The 17,046-nt window shown below is 43.6% G+C and overlaps 1 protein-coding gene across 2 annotated transcripts in view; it reads right to left on the bottom strand.

Moving 5' to 3' along the window:
• Positions 1-17,046, bottom strand: part of Gclc (glutamate-cysteine ligase catalytic subunit) — a 41,841-nt gene that overhangs the window by 17,291 nt on the left and 7,504 nt on the right. For both annotated transcript variants that reach the window (XM_021205955.2, XM_029542841.1), the window contains exons 2-3: positions 2,763-2,875; positions 1,628-1,810 (exon numbers count right to left, since the gene is read on the bottom strand). In XM_021205955.2, the coding sequence (XP_021061614.1) occupies positions 1,628-1,810; positions 2,763-2,875 (296 nt within the window). The remainder of the gene's footprint in view (positions 1-1,627; positions 1,811-2,762; positions 2,876-17,046) is intronic.

Genomic DNA, 17,046 nt, shown 5'->3' with positions numbered 1-17,046 from the left:
CAGCAGGTTAGCTGATTCTGTCACTTTATGACCCATCACTTTTCCAATGTCACCGCCTACCATCAACCAGGTCACCATGGCAGTGCCTAAGGAGCACCCTTTCCCTTACCTGGCATGCCCTGCACTTGCTATGCATTTGTTCTCATGCCAACGGCCGAGATGAGGGCTACGAAGCCAACATGTGATACTATCTACCAGCCTAGATTCCCAAAGTCTCTACTGCTTTAACAATAACAATCAAAGTTCATGACAGCCTGTCTGGCCTCACCCGTCACCTGCACGCCGGCTTCCTGGTCACAGTGGTAACTCCCTTTCTTCTACTTGCCACCAGGCTGTCTATGTGACTCCTCTGCCCCCTCTCCTATGAAATTCCTCCTAGAGTTTTGGGCATCACTCCAATCATCGTCCTTTGGAAAAGTCTTCCTCTACCCCAGAACCGACAGCCATATCCACACCCCATGCTACTCCTTAATATTATCACTATATAATTATATAATAGGTATTTGATTGATCTCTGCTATCTCCTCAGCTCTGCAGAGCAAAGCCTCTCTGGGTTTGGAAAAGAAAAGGCGCTCAGAGTCTCTAAATATCTGACAATTGACTTTAAGGTTTTAACTACTCTATGTAGGATTGACAATAGGGAGCTTAAAGTTATTAATTCCTATTTAAAAGAATGTCCTTCTAGGATCAATGGTATGACTCTGAATGCCTGTGCTCTCAGAAGGAGAAACAACATCACAACAGTTCAGTGCTTCAAGGCTAAGGATACTCATCCCCATAAGTCTTTGATGGAGTAGGCAGACATCCAGTCTAACATAGGGGCACTATACTCAGTATTGGACACTCACGTATCCCTTTCTAATCTGAGGGTGCACTTTACTTACTGGTATTTACCGTCACAACTAGATTTGGTAACAAACCCTAAGTCTCCAGCACAATATAAATGTGACTCAGCTTGTTCAGTTAGTAGCTGGCAAGAGCACTCCAGGAACAAGTGTGCCCCGAGGTACCACTCCCTGTGATCCCGCTTATCTATGCTAGATCTGCCAGATTGTGAAAGCAAGCTCCCTCCTCCACGTTCAAAGGCTCGCTGGGGTTGGGATCCACAGCTCAGAATACCTCAGAGAGTGCTGGAGGGCAGATGCTCCTTTGAATTCGTCTGCAAGTACAACCGCTACAGTCCTGACAGGAGACGGGCTCCTCCCCAGTGGGCCAGAATCACTCTCCCCACACTCCTAACCAGTACCCAGTCACGGGGACATTCCAACCCTGTCCATGTGTGTACTCTTACCAGTGCACAGCCCAGCCACCAACTGAAGATTCTATGCATTTTTACAGCAGCCCTATAGCAAGAGTGTATCAAATGTTAGCAGGCACATCCAACCCACAGCCCATGGGCCACACATGGCCTGGTTAGCTGTGAAGGTGGCCATCATGAGATTTGGTGGGGGCTGGGGAGTGACTCAGTTGTGCAGTAGTTCCTTAAAGTGAACTCTTCAGACGGCAGTGCTCTGCTGTCTCCAACAGTGTGAGAGAACTGTCGTGGGCAAAGCACAGGGCATACTTTCCTTTCTTCAGAACCTCCAGTCTGGTGTTCCTGCTAGAACAGGCTGACGGAGGAACCAACCTGGGAAATGAAGTGATGGTGCAGAGAGCCTGATGTTCGCCTAGTACAGAAGTAGCCTCCTTCCGGCGTTTCCTCATGTTGGCCTCCACTGTGTTGAACTCAGACATCGTTCCTCCGTAGGGCTGGCCAGGCGTCCCTTCGATCATGTAACTCCCATACTCCGGTCTCCAGAGGGTTGGGTGGCTGTAAAGAAGTCATTTTAATTTCAGCTTATTCTTTTGCTGTAGGCCACAATTTTTTGAGTTTTTAAAAGTTGCTTTAAAAATTTTAAATATATTAGGCACAGATGAATAAAATGCTTACTAAAGCTGTAAATTTTCCATAGCCTTTCAACTACTTAAGACTGCTAAGTGTTGAGTTCAAAATTTATAAGTTTCTGAAAAATACACACAGGTATTCTGTCCAGGACAAAGCTAGTCCACTTTATAAGGAAGGAACTGAGTCTAACAGGCTGTACGTCAATATCAAAGTTCTCCAACGCAGCTTCTCAAAGCAGCAACTAGAAAATGAACTAGAGAGTACATGCTCCTGGCCCCGCTCCACTCCCAGGTAAAGAAGTACTTATCCAGGAAAAATAAGTCAAGTGTGGTAGCACACATCTTTAATCCTAGCAACTGGGAGGCAGAGACAGGCAGATCTCCAAGTTGAAGACCAGATCGATCTACAGAGCAAGCTCTGGGATAAGCCAGGACTACCCAGAGAAACCCTGTCTTGAAAAACAAAACAAACAAAAAGGAAACAAAAGGAGGAAGAGGAGGAGGAGGAGGAGGAGGAGGAGGAGGGACACTTAAACATCATGCTGCCAAAACAAAACTGCCTCCAGTTTTGTCTGCAACTCTGCCGTGGATCTCAGTCATATTTCAGAAATGTGTCTAAGAAAAAGTCTCTCCACATTGTAGTGTCTGTGCTGAGTATTCTGAAGTGCCTGTGAGGTGACTGTGGTTATCCAAACTTTATAGAGATGAGGCTGAGGCACAGAGAGGTCGTTCAAGGCTACTCACCAACTAGATGAGGCAGAATTGGAGACTCTAACTTGGGATCCAAGCCTACACTCTTACCCTCTGTGGTCCCGCCTTCTAGACAGCTGGGAAAAGATCCTACGTCCTAGTTACTTGCGTTAAGGGCACCAGCTTACTTGGGGTTTGTCCTCTCCCCCTTCTCCTGCAGAGTTTCAAGAACATCTCCTCCATTCAGCAACAACTGGACTTTTCTATTTTCATGATCGAAGGACACCAACATGTACTCCACCTGTGGAAAGTAATAGAGAGATGAATGTTTCCCAGACTTGAACTCAACATGACCTTCAGAAGCAGAGCAGAGAAATGTAAAGGCTGTAAAGGAGTCACAGAAAATGGGGACAGCCCAGCCACATGTGCTTGAACCACAAGTCTTTGCATAACATCAAAGCCTGCAGTGTGTGAGCTGTCTACAGTTCACTGTGGGAGGACAAGAACTCATTTTCCTTTTTCTTTTTTCCAGCCAAGTAGCCCTGGCTATCCTGGAACTCACTCTGTAGATGAGGCTGGCCTTGAACTCAGAAATCTGCCTGCCTGTGCTTCCAAGTGCTGGGATTAAAGGCATGTGCCACCACTGCCCGGCCAAGAACTCATTTTTAAACCCCTCTTTTCTCTCCTCTCCATATTGCACAGAAAAGTCAAGATGTTCATTTTGACAAGAGCTGCTTAAAGGAGCCGTCTTGGGAGCTGAGATGCTAAGAGCAGTTTGAGAAGAGGCATCTGCTGCTCATCTCCTCAGCTGGTGACAAGAGGCTCTCCAGATGAGTCAAGAGAGACTGCACTTCCTGGCAGGATCTTCTATATTCCTGTAATTTCCCACTCTCCTCTTTCAAGAATTAAAATCATAAGCATGCCAACGTAAAGACATTATTTTAGAGGCTCCAACAATTTAGTTTCGGCATGGCACAGATTGTAATCTAAGACAACTTCCTTGATTTGTAATGCCATACCATTGATAATGCAGGACACACTGGTGCATTTATTTATTACATGGTAGAATCCAATCCACCACCCTCCCAACAAGAGTTGATGTTGAAGGTTAAGATTATCAATCACTATCTGTGATTTAAATGAAATGGTTATTATCCAATCTAAGTGAGAAGTTGTGGGGCTGGGTTATTCAAGCCAATGCTTAGCTGACTCTTCAAAGACAGCAGTCATAGAGAACATGTGGCAAGCGAATGGCCCACAAGACAAATCAGCTATATATATATATATATATATATATATATATATATATATATATATATATAAAATCAGGCTTGGCCAATTTTTATTAAAGAAAAAGGGGGAAAGAGGAAAGAAATGGTAGGTTAGAGTGTGTCTACTTTCTTTTCCTGACATTTCATATAAAAACTCAGAACCACAACTTAAATCTACCCAGAAGCCAGCCTGCAGCATGGCTGCTTTCTTTTGAGATTATACAGTTGTCAGTCCCTGTTCTTTAGTTATGTGGGCTTAGCTCAGTATTGTTGGGCATTTAATTAAGCTGCCACTCCAAAATTCGTTTGCTGTTATTTGTTTTACTTTTTATTTATTTGTTTTATTTTCTCACTTATTTGCCAAGGTTACCTTTGAACTCACCATGTAGCCAAAGCTGGCCTCAAAATCTTCCTACCACGACCTCCCTAGCACAGAGTACAGGTGTACATCCATACCAGGCAGAAGCAATCATTTAAAAGGATATTTTGCTTTTCAGTTAAAACATACAGACAGGGGCTGGAGAGATGGCTCAGCGGTTAAGAGGACTGGCTGCTCTTCCAGAGGTCCTGAGTTCAACTCCCAGCAACCACATGGTGGCTCACAACCATCTGTAATAGGATCTGATGCCCTCTTCTGGTGTGTCTGAAGACAGCGACAGTGTATTCATATACATAAATAAATAAATCTTAAAAAAAAAAAACCAAACATACAGACAGATGAACATTTATAACCACAGGAAATGGCACAGCAGTTTAGAAAAGCAAAAGAAAACAATCCAGCCAACTGACCAACCAAGTAGAACATTTGCAATTAATATTACTAATAATCCATCTAATTGATGGATTTAGGTTCCTGTCAAGAATGGGTGACACTGATTTAGGTTATGTGAAATGATAATACAAGATGTTATGTCCCTCAGTTAATGTAGTAAAAACAAAGGCTGAAGATGGTGGAAGGGTTGTCCATAACAGACTCCCAGACAGCATCCAGACCAGGACTGCCTGACTCCTCAGCTTAACACTGTTGGACTGAGAGGTACATGAAACTCACTCCCTGAATCAGTACTGATGTCTCCATAGATTTGTTACGCTGTCTGCAAATGAGCACGAGAGAAAGGGTGCCTGTGACTTTTCATACATAGATCTTAACCTTTTAAGCCTATTGTTACAGTTTAAACATGAAATGCTCCCCACAGCCTCGGGTGTGACAGACAGCACTGTTTTGAGAGATGGTGGAGCCTGTGGGATTGGAGTTACTGCTGGCCCAGGTAGTCAGTGGGAGCCTTGAAGGCTGCATCTGCTTTTGGCTCTGTTGTGAGATCTCTGCTTCCCACCATCATGTTTCCTATACCAGCAGTTCCCACTCTCAGCAACAGAGCCTTCTCACATTCTACACATTCCCACTCCACTACAGGTTGTACTGCCATGGACAGACCAGGAAAGGTCTCCCTAAGTTACTTCTGATAGCTGGAAGGAAGCTTCCCCTTAAACACTTTGGCCACATGCATCTGCCTGGCACCACCAGTTATGGCTACCTTAAGCAGATAAGACACTTTCTAAAAGAAAGACTAAGAGATAACTTTTAATTTACTGTGTCTGCATCATTTATCTGTGTCCAAAATAAGCAAGAATATCTGTGGTAATTATACAGCTAAACTGAACTGACTTTGGTTAGTTTCCTAGTTTAAACCTGAAATCCTAAATTTCAGAAATCCTAGCCTCAAATTTAAAGCATCAAGAAGAGCAAAAAGACAAAGAGCTCAAATCGATCTGTTTTACATCAGTGAAGAGGCTAACAAACCCGACTCTTAATCAAAAACAATCATCCTGTGGTCTCACGAAGGATAGGGCCTAAATTTGAATGAAATCTTATAAAAGTTCCCGAGCACTTTTTCAGTCTTAAATATAAAACAAAGTGAGGCTGTCTCCTCTCTCATTTCCATGGCAGTCCTCAGAACTGCTCACGCCACGACTCCAGGCCGCCGCAGCAGCCACCTCAAAACACCAATGGACGCTCGACAACCAAAGCAGTCATCTAAGTGACAGGGATAACAGACATGACAGTAGCCAAAGCTTCTCACAGACGACGACGGCTGAAGCCACAACCAACCATCCCAGGACGATGCCTGGATCCCACTCCTTCCGTTTCCTTGGATACAACAGAGAAACAAAGCTCCAGAGAAAACAATGCCACAGTGTGGATGGAGGCCTCTGTGTTATACTGACTCCACACAACTGAGTGCGATGGAGAAGGGAAAGCGCCCAGGAATGGAAGGGATACATTATCAATAAGGTAAAATTCAAAAAAGCTCAAAGGCAGAAGTGCCAGATAAACCTACAAGTCGATTTCCCAGCACTTGGGTTCAGGGGGTTACAGAGAAATGGACGTGAGAGGGAGGGAAGGGCTGAAGAAAAATGAGTGTTCGCACCTTTCTAGGAACAGATTAGTCACGTACCTCTTTCTACTTCTATGTTCTTTCCAGTTGCTACCATGGCAACTCTCAGGTACTGGGGTGCTAAGGATGCTGAGGTTGGGGAGCAGTTGTCTGATAGCCATCTCAGAACCAATTTCAGCTAGTCTACCTGAATAGGAACTTCTGACCCACAGGTACCCTGTTCTCCAAGAGGAACAAGTTAGAACAAGCAAAACCCAGCTGGGTCACCTTGGCAGCACTTGGGTAACTAGCAGGAGCAGTCACCTTACATCAAGTTTTCTTTCTCTGGTTTCAGCTACCTGCAGTCTTTACTTCTGACAAAGATCAGTCACATAACTCTTCTTATAGTGTATTTTAATTCTTTGTTACTCTCACTGTGAGCAGCAACTAAACTTAATTGTATGTAGGAGGATCATATGTACAGTCCAATGCTGTGTATGGCTTCAGAAACCTCTGGAAGGCTGTCTTAGTAACTGACCCTACAATAAAGGACTGAACAGGCCGATACTCTACCTCTGCCTGGGCTATATAAGGCCAGAATCCCAGCACCATCTCATAAGCAGACTGAACACACACACCATTCTGCAAACAAATGGGCAGCAGAGTGACTGAATTTAACGTCATGTAATCAGTGTAGCATCCTAAAAGTAGCAGGGGAAGAAAAACCCTTCTTGTACCTATGTCTATTCTCCATAGCACACAGAAGACAATGTCCTACAGAGTTTGAAACAAGACTGTCTAGTACCCGTGAGTTATCCTTCCATATGGAGAACAGGCCCAGTAAAAATGCCTGCCCACTTTGCTATCTTTTAAACATATAATGCTTTCTCTATATGTTAACATTTTGGTTCCTGACGTTTTTCATTGCTGAGAGTGATTTTTATCCTGTTAAATAAAAGTCCCTAATGCTTTCAACAGTTGAATTGAGAATAGAGACAAAAAACTAGTCTCAAATAATCTCTGAGCTATTTAATCAAGACAAAGACACACATAAAAGACTATTGTGAACACTGCTGTGTTAGTGTTGCTAGGAACAACCAAACATAAAATCCTAAGTCATAATGCAGGTTTGAGCAAATGTGAGCATCTTTATACTTATGTGAAGTTATACCGATAAAAATAAAGAATCTTAATTGAGGGTGATGTAAAGTACTCTGTAATATACTGAGTAGAGAACACGCATACAGCAAATATTTGTAGTATTAAAGGTTATAATAACAGTAATATTTAAAATCTTAGGAATTATATGACGCCTGTAAGTGGCATTTGCCAGTAGTACAAATTAAAGTTTTCACCTCCTCTGAGTTTTATAATTTTGAAGCCGTTGGGAAAGGAGCTAGAGGCTGGGCATTTAATGAAACACTGCCTTCTTGCTGGCTACCTGAGGTGAGTAGAGAGGAGGTGATCCATCTCTCTAGGACTATCGGGAAGTTTTCCAGAAGAAGAGGCACTTTGGGAAAACTTCTTTGTCAGCGTCGGTATGAATGACAATTAAGGAATCTCCGTACTCAGAAAGCATTTAACCCATCCAACACACACACCTGAACCTGAGGTATAAAAAGCCACAAAGTACTACGTATTACCCCCATCCCTACCCCCAGCATGTTGGGGACTCTTTACATCCTAGGGAAGGTCACTGTAGAAGGGCAGGACAGCGAAGTTTCTTACAGCTTAGACAAGTCCCCACCCACCCTCCAGGAGCTGGGCTCAGGCCAGCCCTTCTGCTGTTGGCTGTCTTCTAGCCTCTGTAGAGTCACCTTCTAGAACCATCAGCACTCCCCAGAGACCCACTTTTCTCCTTACACCAACTCCACAGCCATTGTGATGGTCAAGGAACCAGTGAGAACAGATTACTAAATCAATGATGGCTGGGAGTTCTTCCCCCGAATTGGTTATTAATATTTTGCTGTGTGCAGAAACTGTTTTCTAGATCTAAGGCGTGGTCCAGCTAACACTATTTCTCTTGTTCTTTCGTCTCTTCAACAAAACCTTGAGCTGAGCAGGTATCAGGACACTGAGGAACCTAGGAGATGCAGCTTCTGCTCTCAGCATCGCACTAGAGTTGGAAAGGTAGTCAATAACACAAGAAAGCTAAATTAAGGTGCTCAAAATAGATGTGCAGTATCAGGGCCTAATAAAAAATAGGGATTCAGAGGGTTTCCCAGAGGATATGCCACTTGAATTAAAGCTAATTCCTAGAAGGGACACTGGCCACACAAAGGCAAGTATCTATAGAGCATTTCTTCAACATAAATACAACTTCAGCACACTCTACTTCTGTAGCCACTCCTGAGAACTGATGTCTCTGCAGAAGATGTACCAAGAGCTCACACACTGGATATCATCCCACAATAGTTATCCTCTAAATGACAAACTCGAAGCCCTGGGACCTTGCCTGGGGTCTCAGAAACCAGAGTCCCAGTACAGATAATATTAATAACTCATTTTGGGGGCATACCCTCAGCCATCAAATTGGACAGCACCATTTCCACATCTAGCATGACATACACACCTGAAGTGCCTGAAGGCTCAAGATGCACTGGCACTTTTTTTATTGTCAGTCACCCTACAGTTAGGTAAACTCTGAATGTCAAGACTGAAAATATTTGCCTTGAACACAGTGTAAAACTGAGAAATCTGCCGGGCAGTGGTGGCGCACGCCTTTAATCCCAGCACTTAGGAGGCACAGGCAGGCGGATTTCTGAGTTTGAGGCCAGCCTGGTCTATAGAGTGAGTTCCAGGACAGCCAGGGATACACAGAGAAACCCTGTCTCAGAGAAACAATAACAACAACAACAACAACAACAAAACCTGAGCAATCTGTGGTGGTCAGAATAAGAATGGCTTCCATAGGCTCATGTATTTGCCATATTGAACACACAGTCAATAGGGAGTGAAACTCTTTGGAAGGATTAGAAAGATTAGGAGTTAGAGACTTGCTGGAGAAAGTGTGTTACTGAGGGTGAGCTTTGAGGCTTTAAAAGGAAGCTCCAGCCGTGGTCCCGGGGATGGAGGGAACAGAGACCACTGGAAGGAGTTGGATAGGAAGGATGGCAAAAAAGATCAAGACTCCAGATCTGCACCTGAGCCAAAGAAACCTGAGGAGANTCCGGCCTCCAAGTTCAGTTCTGCAAGCAAGTATGCTGCTCTGTCTGTGGACGGTGAGGATGAGGGAGACGACTGCACTGAGTAGACATCCACACCCAGGGCTTTCTCCTAGTCTCCACCCTGACATTCAAGAGCAAATCAAACCTCTATCCAGACAAGACAAAATAAACTCACCATTCTGTTCCGTATCCTCAGCCACTGCTCCAGCGACATGGGTGCTGACATGCTCTACCATAATAATAATGAATTCAACTTCTCAAACTGTAAGCCAGACCCAGTTCAATGTTTTCCTTTTAAAGAGTTGCCATGGTCATGGTGTCTCTTCACAGCATTAGAACAATGACTAACACAAAATTCTAATGCAAAAATTTTCATACAAAAATTTGAGGTGGGTCAGATTTGATTCATGGTGCAATCTAGTGTCAGAATTCCTGTTTTTCCAGTCATGCTTGAGTCCCGTTCAGTCTGACAACCAAGTGTACTGTGGCTTTCTGCCTGTGATAATATGGCAGTACTGTGAACCAGTGAGATGTTATAATAAATTGTTCATGCTTCAAAAAGGAGTGGTTTTAGTGGAATCCTAAAACATCTCATATGTCCTTTGATAATAGTTTTCCATCCTCTTCATACACTTCAAGATGTCAATTTATATCACAGAATTATATAATATATAATATATTCCAGAGGAAGTTTAGCTATTTAGCAATCAAAATACATTTGGTTCCATCCTGACCTGATCTTTGGGTGGCATCTGGCATGCTTGATCAGGCCTGTAGCTTCCAGCGCTGGCTATTCTTTTACCTCAGAACATATTAACTGTTCATTGCAATTTTAACACTGCATTAAGCGAACTTCTCTTGTAAGTGACTTTGGCCCACAGAGGAAATTCTCCACATGCCTAGGTCAGTGAGAAGAGGCCCATGTCAAAAATCAAGGCTTTAAAGGAGAGAAGAAAATGGGATTGCGACTCTCACAAAAGGAAAGTTCTCCTTATAGTTATTTAGACTCATTTTAAATATAAAATAAAATTTCAGTTATCTGATCTCAACTAAATAGTACAGAGTATTTAGTACTAGAACATTTCTATTACTGTAGAAATGACAAAAACCTAAGAAAAACCAGAATTCTGACCCAGACACTGACAGTGGCTCAAAAGAAGCCACAAATGTAGATTTCCTCCTTCATAATTACAGTTTTCTCCACATTTCTTTATAATTTAGGATTTGGGGTCATGGTGCCTGTGTATAGAGATGGGGTGATAACTAGTAGGAGTTGGCTATCACATCATCACATGGGCCCAGCCGCCCGGCTTCTTCATGCTTTAAGGATGACATAAAACATCTATTTTCTGGGCCTCTGAATTTATGTTAGTTATTTTTTTAATTATGCAATCACTTTCAGCATGTCATCTTAAATTGTCTGATATGTATGAAGCCCCGCCTTGTTTATGAACTGAACTCGTCTTCTCACTCAAGCCTAAGAAGGAAGCACATCAGGTTACTGATGTGAGGTTTTTTGGTTTTTTTTTTTTTTTGGCCAGTAATAACTCACAGTATTTTAAATAAAAGTAGTTATTTATCTCAAAGCAACTGTGCTTCAGAACTTTAGCATCTAGATTTTAAGGGCAAATGAACTACTTAGCTCTTTCCTCTGCCAGAGTTCTAGTCACAGTGTACAGACAGGCTATTTTCATTGAACTGCTCTGCAGTAGGCAGAGCTGGAGAGGAGCTGAGGTTGCCATCTTAAGTGTGTGAGAACTGTGGACTGGGTGGCTTCAGCACAAACGCAGTCTAGTACTAGAGAAAACACGCATGGGTGTTCTCTATGGGTGGCACCCCACTCAGTGCCTGAGGAAGAGAGGTGAGTAAACACATCCCCTTATACCATGTTTACTTTGTCCTAAGTCCTGTGAGAAACAGGAGAATTCGGTTTAAGTTCCTAGGAACCAATCACAAAACAGGTAACTCCAAAGCACCCCCTGACCTCACAAAGGACCATGTACGCCTCCGAGACAGGATGTCAGAAACACAAGCCCCCTTCTCCCAGTATGTGTAGTTCAATGCCATTCCAAACTGTTAAGAATCTGAGTGCGAATACTCTGTAAATCACAGCTCACAGAGGCAATGTCAGGGTCCCCAAGCTGGACCTGATGTTGGCAGGCTGAGCATCAGAGTCATCCCAGCCTTCTGTAGACATGACCTGGGACATTCAGACAAGGCTGAATCATGTCTAAAGGTCAAGGGTCTCTGGTTCAGCAGAGGCTTCCTAACTCTGAAGCAAGCTCAGCCTGAGTATCTTCTGAAGGACTAGGTAGTCTTTGCCTTCCCTAGGGTCAGTGTGCCAGCAGAGTGGCTAGGAAGGCTGCAGTTACATATTCACCTTGGCGGCCTCTGTCCTCTGGACTGAGGAATACACTACGCAAGCAGCGAACAGTGTCAGCGTGCTGACATCGCACTGTCTGATAAAGAAGAGTGCTTATGCTTACGTTCATCTCTACGGTTCTGAGATGCGTCTATGTCCTCGTGAGGAGTGATACTTCATCCCTTGCGCTAATCCTCTTTCGCATTCACCTGTGGTGAAGTCTGTACATACCTCCAGTTCCTCCTGCCTGCCTCGGCAGCGACCTGTGGGGAGCAGTAAAGAGTACAGCCAATCCTTTTGGAACCACATGCCTTACTTTCTGGTGTTTTTATTGTAGTATGTTTTCTTGTAAAACATGAAGATAGTATCAACGTCACGAGCCCCTGAAGAATGGCACCAAACACAGTGGCAGCGCAGGCCAGTGCTCACTGCTGTCTTGTTCTACAGCAGGGGCATAAAGCTTTTTACAAGTTGATTACAACACCTTGGTGGCCACATTAGGTATGATTTATACTAGAAAATATGTATTTATTGTAACAGAGAAAGAAATACTTAGTTGACAAAAGTACTGTTCGATGAGAATCTTATCTGGGATCTGGTCTTAGTTAACCGAAGGCTACCTATGCACAAAATGTGCAAACAGGGTGGCCCGGGTCCTTCAGTGTGCTGCTCAATCACTCCCTTGTTCTGAACACTTCAAGGGCTCACAGTAAAATCCTTCCAGGAGCATTAGGAAAGTCCCATCCTTCATCAAACCCCTTCCCACCATGCTCTAGGCGCACTTGCCTTTCTGCTCCTCCAGTAACCATGCCAGGTCGCCAAAGGACTCTCCTGTATCCCTTCTTTGGGGGAACTCTGTAGGCCTCACACACTGACTCCTCCTAAAGCAACACCTACACTGTAACAAGCTGCCTTACCTACTTTGCTTTCCCAGAATCCCATTTTACTTAAATGCAATCTTGCTTCCAAAGTTTTCCTTTAGAACGCAGGCTTACGAACCTCTCCACATACATGAGTGGCAATCTGCGCCAACTGCATGCTCTTCTGTTACCAGTAAGATGCTGAGCATACTTTGCATTAGGTCTTTAGACTTCTTTAGACAATTGCATTTCTTTTTTAGTTAAAGCAACTCGCTTAGAGTTATACAGAGTGGCCAAACTGACTCTTGCTATTTTCACTTCAATCCATTTTCCCTAGTTCATTCTGAGCCAAGCAACTAGACAGCCAAGCTCTTCAGAGCTGAGTACAGAGTAAGTCTTTTCTGGGTGAGAGCTGGGAGTGAAGTGTGTGTGAGTTCTGTGCTTTCAGCACCTCCTGGCTCTTACTTGATTAGAAGGGTCAATGGATCCTAAGCCCTAGACATAGCCACCTCTTGGCCTAGCAGCACAGTCAGGACTACTGGAGAGTGCTAGGCAATGAAGCAGCAACATTTAATTCCCCTTTAGATGTCTGAGACTTGCCGCTCAGAGAATAAACTCCATGAGTTTTTTAAGAAACTTTCTGAGCTTTCAGTGACTGCTGTTATCTCTAACTATTAAACAATTCAGAGAAGTGCAGATGATCCTTTAGGACCATGCCTATATCTGTGGAGCACGAAGAACCCCACCTCCTGACTCCTATGTGTATGTAACACGTGAAATGCGTGGGTGCACTCCTGTGCATCAGTCTTCTTGTTTCCTATTTCGCTTGAGACAGTCTCCGCCATTTTTCTCCTGTGTGTGCCAGGCTAGCTGGCCCACAACCTTCCAGAGATTCTCCTGTCTTCACCTCCTATGTCCTCAGGAGAGCAGGGTTCCACATGCTTGGACTGTTATTACAGCTGGGGATTGAGTTCTGAGGATGTGCACGTAAGTCTTCACTTTCCACGGAAAGGAACTCACTCACTGAGTCATTTCCTCAGTCACATCTCAGATTTTGAATGGTTTCTAAGTTTGAAGAAAAATATTCAGGAGTCCCTTATTTTAGGGTTTCTGAGAAATCTGCATGCCTTTTAGATACAAAGGTCTTAGAAAAATCTTGCAAAGAAACAGCAAAGAAGACAATAGATGCGTGTAGACATCTGTGTCACCTGGAATATCTGTCTTTGGGATACCTTTGTAATCTTATTGTGGAAATCAATTAAACTACAAAATCCTGACGGCAGCAGACAAAATATGAACACAGAGCACTTGAACAACACAGTAGGACCACCTACTTTCCTAGGGCAGACTAGGGCCTACAGCCAAGTTTTCTGGTTACTTACAATGATGCATCAATAAACTCTTAGGGAGGACAAGCTCTTGTGGCCTCCATGTGTGAGGTCCTCTAGGTTTGATGCAAGCACTGTAACACAAATGTTTAAAAGAAACAAACTAACATCCAGACAAAAAAACCCTGCTAGCAAGCACTACATGCTTACCTTGAGCCTGTCGCCATGCACCCTCAGTACTGTCCCATCTTTCAGGTTATTATCAAATCATCTAGAAGAAATCTCCAAATACTATCTTTGAACCTCCAGGCAGACTATGTGTAGCACTTTCCTCCAAACTGAAGCACTTCCTTCATGAAAGGGTGGGGAGGGCCACACTCCAGACGCAGGAAGTTCCTGAAATTAGTGAGATCTATAGGTTCCCTTCTAAGACTATGGAAGAAGTAAACAAACACTGGAGAGGATAAGGGAGACTGACAGAATTGTCCACTGCCTGTATGTTCCACAGCAGCCCCAAGACTAGCTTTACTGAGTCAGCACCCAGGCTGCGGTAGCCTCAGCTGCCTTCTAGCTGTTCGTTCTCCCTTCCCCTAGACCCTTGTAAGTGTCCCCAGTAAGTACAATGGTTTGCTAAGCAGGACTTAGGTGCAATTGTTTCTTTGGTCTGCCACTGTGCCTTATTGGGGTGAGCAAACATTTGTTCACTTCCATTGCTGAGTCTCATGCAACAACTTACAGCCCCACACAACTCCCTACACAGTCTACAAGCAAGTACATTAAGAACATGAACTCAACCTTCTTTCTGGTCTCAACTTCTGGCCATTCTGTTTCCCGTGCTAGTTCTGTCAAAGCCACATGAACTCTGCTCTGGAAATGGAGCCTACCCTCCAGCCACTGGCTTCCTCGGAGGCAGCAAGCTTCTTTCTCCTCTTCACTCTCTCTTTTCCTGGCCCAGCACAGGACATGGTAGTATACAGCAGTGGTTCTCATCCTAGGAGTCAAGACCCCTTTGGGGAGGGAGGGTGTCAAATGACCCTTTCACAGGGGTCACCTAAGACCATCAGAAAACACAGATGTTTACATTATGATTCACAACAGTATGAAGTAGCAATAAAAATGATTTTATAGTTGGAGGTCAGCACAACTTGAGGAGCTGTATTAAAGAATCATGGCATTAGGAAGGTTGAGAATCACTGGTATACAGGAAATGGTCAATAAATACTCCTGAATTTGAAAACAGCCCACCATGGAAATATGGCCTTTGGAGTCTTACCGTGTCAGAAAAGCTGAAGTTTCAATTTCTCTGAAGAGCAGTTTGTACCATTTAATCTGCCTATTAATTTCTTAGAATAGCAATAAGGGTATGTGCTTCCTTAGTACAGACAAAAATCCATAAGTTTACTATGCACGACTACACAATCCGATGGCAGCCTTTAGTGCATGCTGCGTCAGAGACAATGTTAAAACCCCGTCCAGACAAGGAAAGGAAACCATCATCTTTGGATGTTTCTGTACCTTTGGATATATCCCCAGCCCCTCTTTTCAACTGAGAACTTTGCACTATCCAAATATATATAATTTTCTTGCCAAAAAAAAAGAAAAAAGAAAAAAGAAAATAGATTCTAGTATCTGTTGTGTGCATTTCAGAATTTTCAAAACTTGCTGGCATTCAGAACATACTCAAACAGTTAAAAGGTATTACAAGCACGTGCCTAGAACACACAAGGCCCTGACTGGAAACCCTGGCACCGCCAAAACAAAAGGATACCAAAACAAACAAGAAAAGCTTGGCTACTCTTGGTGACTGAGTGTCTCAGAACCAGAGGACAGCCAGCGTGGACAGAGAGGAAAGGGGAACAGAGCTGGAAGGATCACCAAGTGGGGAAGGAGGCTTCCATGCCTACCCTTAAGCAAAATGAATATAGAACCCAAACACACAAGAACAGCCCAGCGAGCTGTGGAGCCTCTTCCTCGGGTGTAGGAGGCTATGGCCTCCCCTGGGCTACCAGAAGCCGCACCTTAAAGATGGCGCCTGTTGGCTATGGAGCTTGTGGTAAACAGGTCCATATTTAATGGTGATATGTTCCCGCTCTTCTGGTTGGCTGAGGCCGCGCGCCTGGTGAGGTGACGTGGCCTGCCGTGATTGGAGTGGATCTGAGAGTATAAAGGGGCTTATACCCCAGGGCTCGGGAGATGATGAAGATTGAAGCTTGCTGAATAAACTGCTGTTAGAAGAACTGGTGGTTGCGTCTTCCTTGCTGGTCAAGAGGGCGCAACACTCTGGAATTCAGAAAGTTATGCAGAATTCAACGTTATGAACAAGCATCCTAAAGCATTTGCACTCTGACTAAATTCTAATTCAGGGGTACTGGGTAGAAGACACACAAGTATGTAGACTTTTCTGGAGCTACTCATAAACTATAAAAATGACTTTTTAAAAGATCCTCTCTGTAAATAATTATATTCCAGGAGTACTATGAACTCATACAAGGTAAAATGTTTATTTCTATCATTCAAAGATTACCAGGCATCAAAGCACAGAAGCAGACTAAAAATGGAGGTTGGGTCAGCTAAATGGCAGGTGACCTGGAATGTCCCAAGCAATCATTAGAACCACACTGATTATCCTAATTCAGTGTCCAGAGACTGGGTTTAGAAGGTAGAAGGAGAAATGACAAATTTAGAAAATTAGCAAGTGTGTATGCTCTTGTACGTACAAGACCAACTACAAATCGCTGCTGAGAAATTAAAGATGTAGAGAGAGAGTTACTCGTTCACGATTAGAGAGATTCAATATTGTTTAGGTTTCAACTCCCAAATTGACAAGCAGACTCCATAGAGTTCTAACGAGATCAAAATCTCATGAGGGCTTATTTTTTTTTTTTATATATATAACTAACTACCTAGTTCTAAAACTCATGGAAATTCAATGTCTCTTGAAATAAATTTAAACTAATTTAAAAAAAAAAAAAAAAAACAAAAACAAAAAAATAAAGATGACCAAGTTGGCCATCATTGGGAAGAGAGGCCCCTTGGTCTTGCAAACTTTATATGCCCCATACAGGGGAACGCCAGGGCCAAGAAGTGGGAGTGAGTGGGTAGGGGAGCA

Source organism: Mus pahari, chromosome 10 (genome assembly GCF_900095145.1).
Source record: "Mus pahari chromosome 10, PAHARI_EIJ_v1.1, whole genome shotgun sequence".
In the NCBI taxonomy this organism is placed as follows: domain Eukaryota; kingdom Metazoa; phylum Chordata; class Mammalia; order Rodentia; family Muridae; genus Mus; species Mus pahari.
This window is presented reverse-complemented; position numbering and strand designations above follow the sequence as displayed.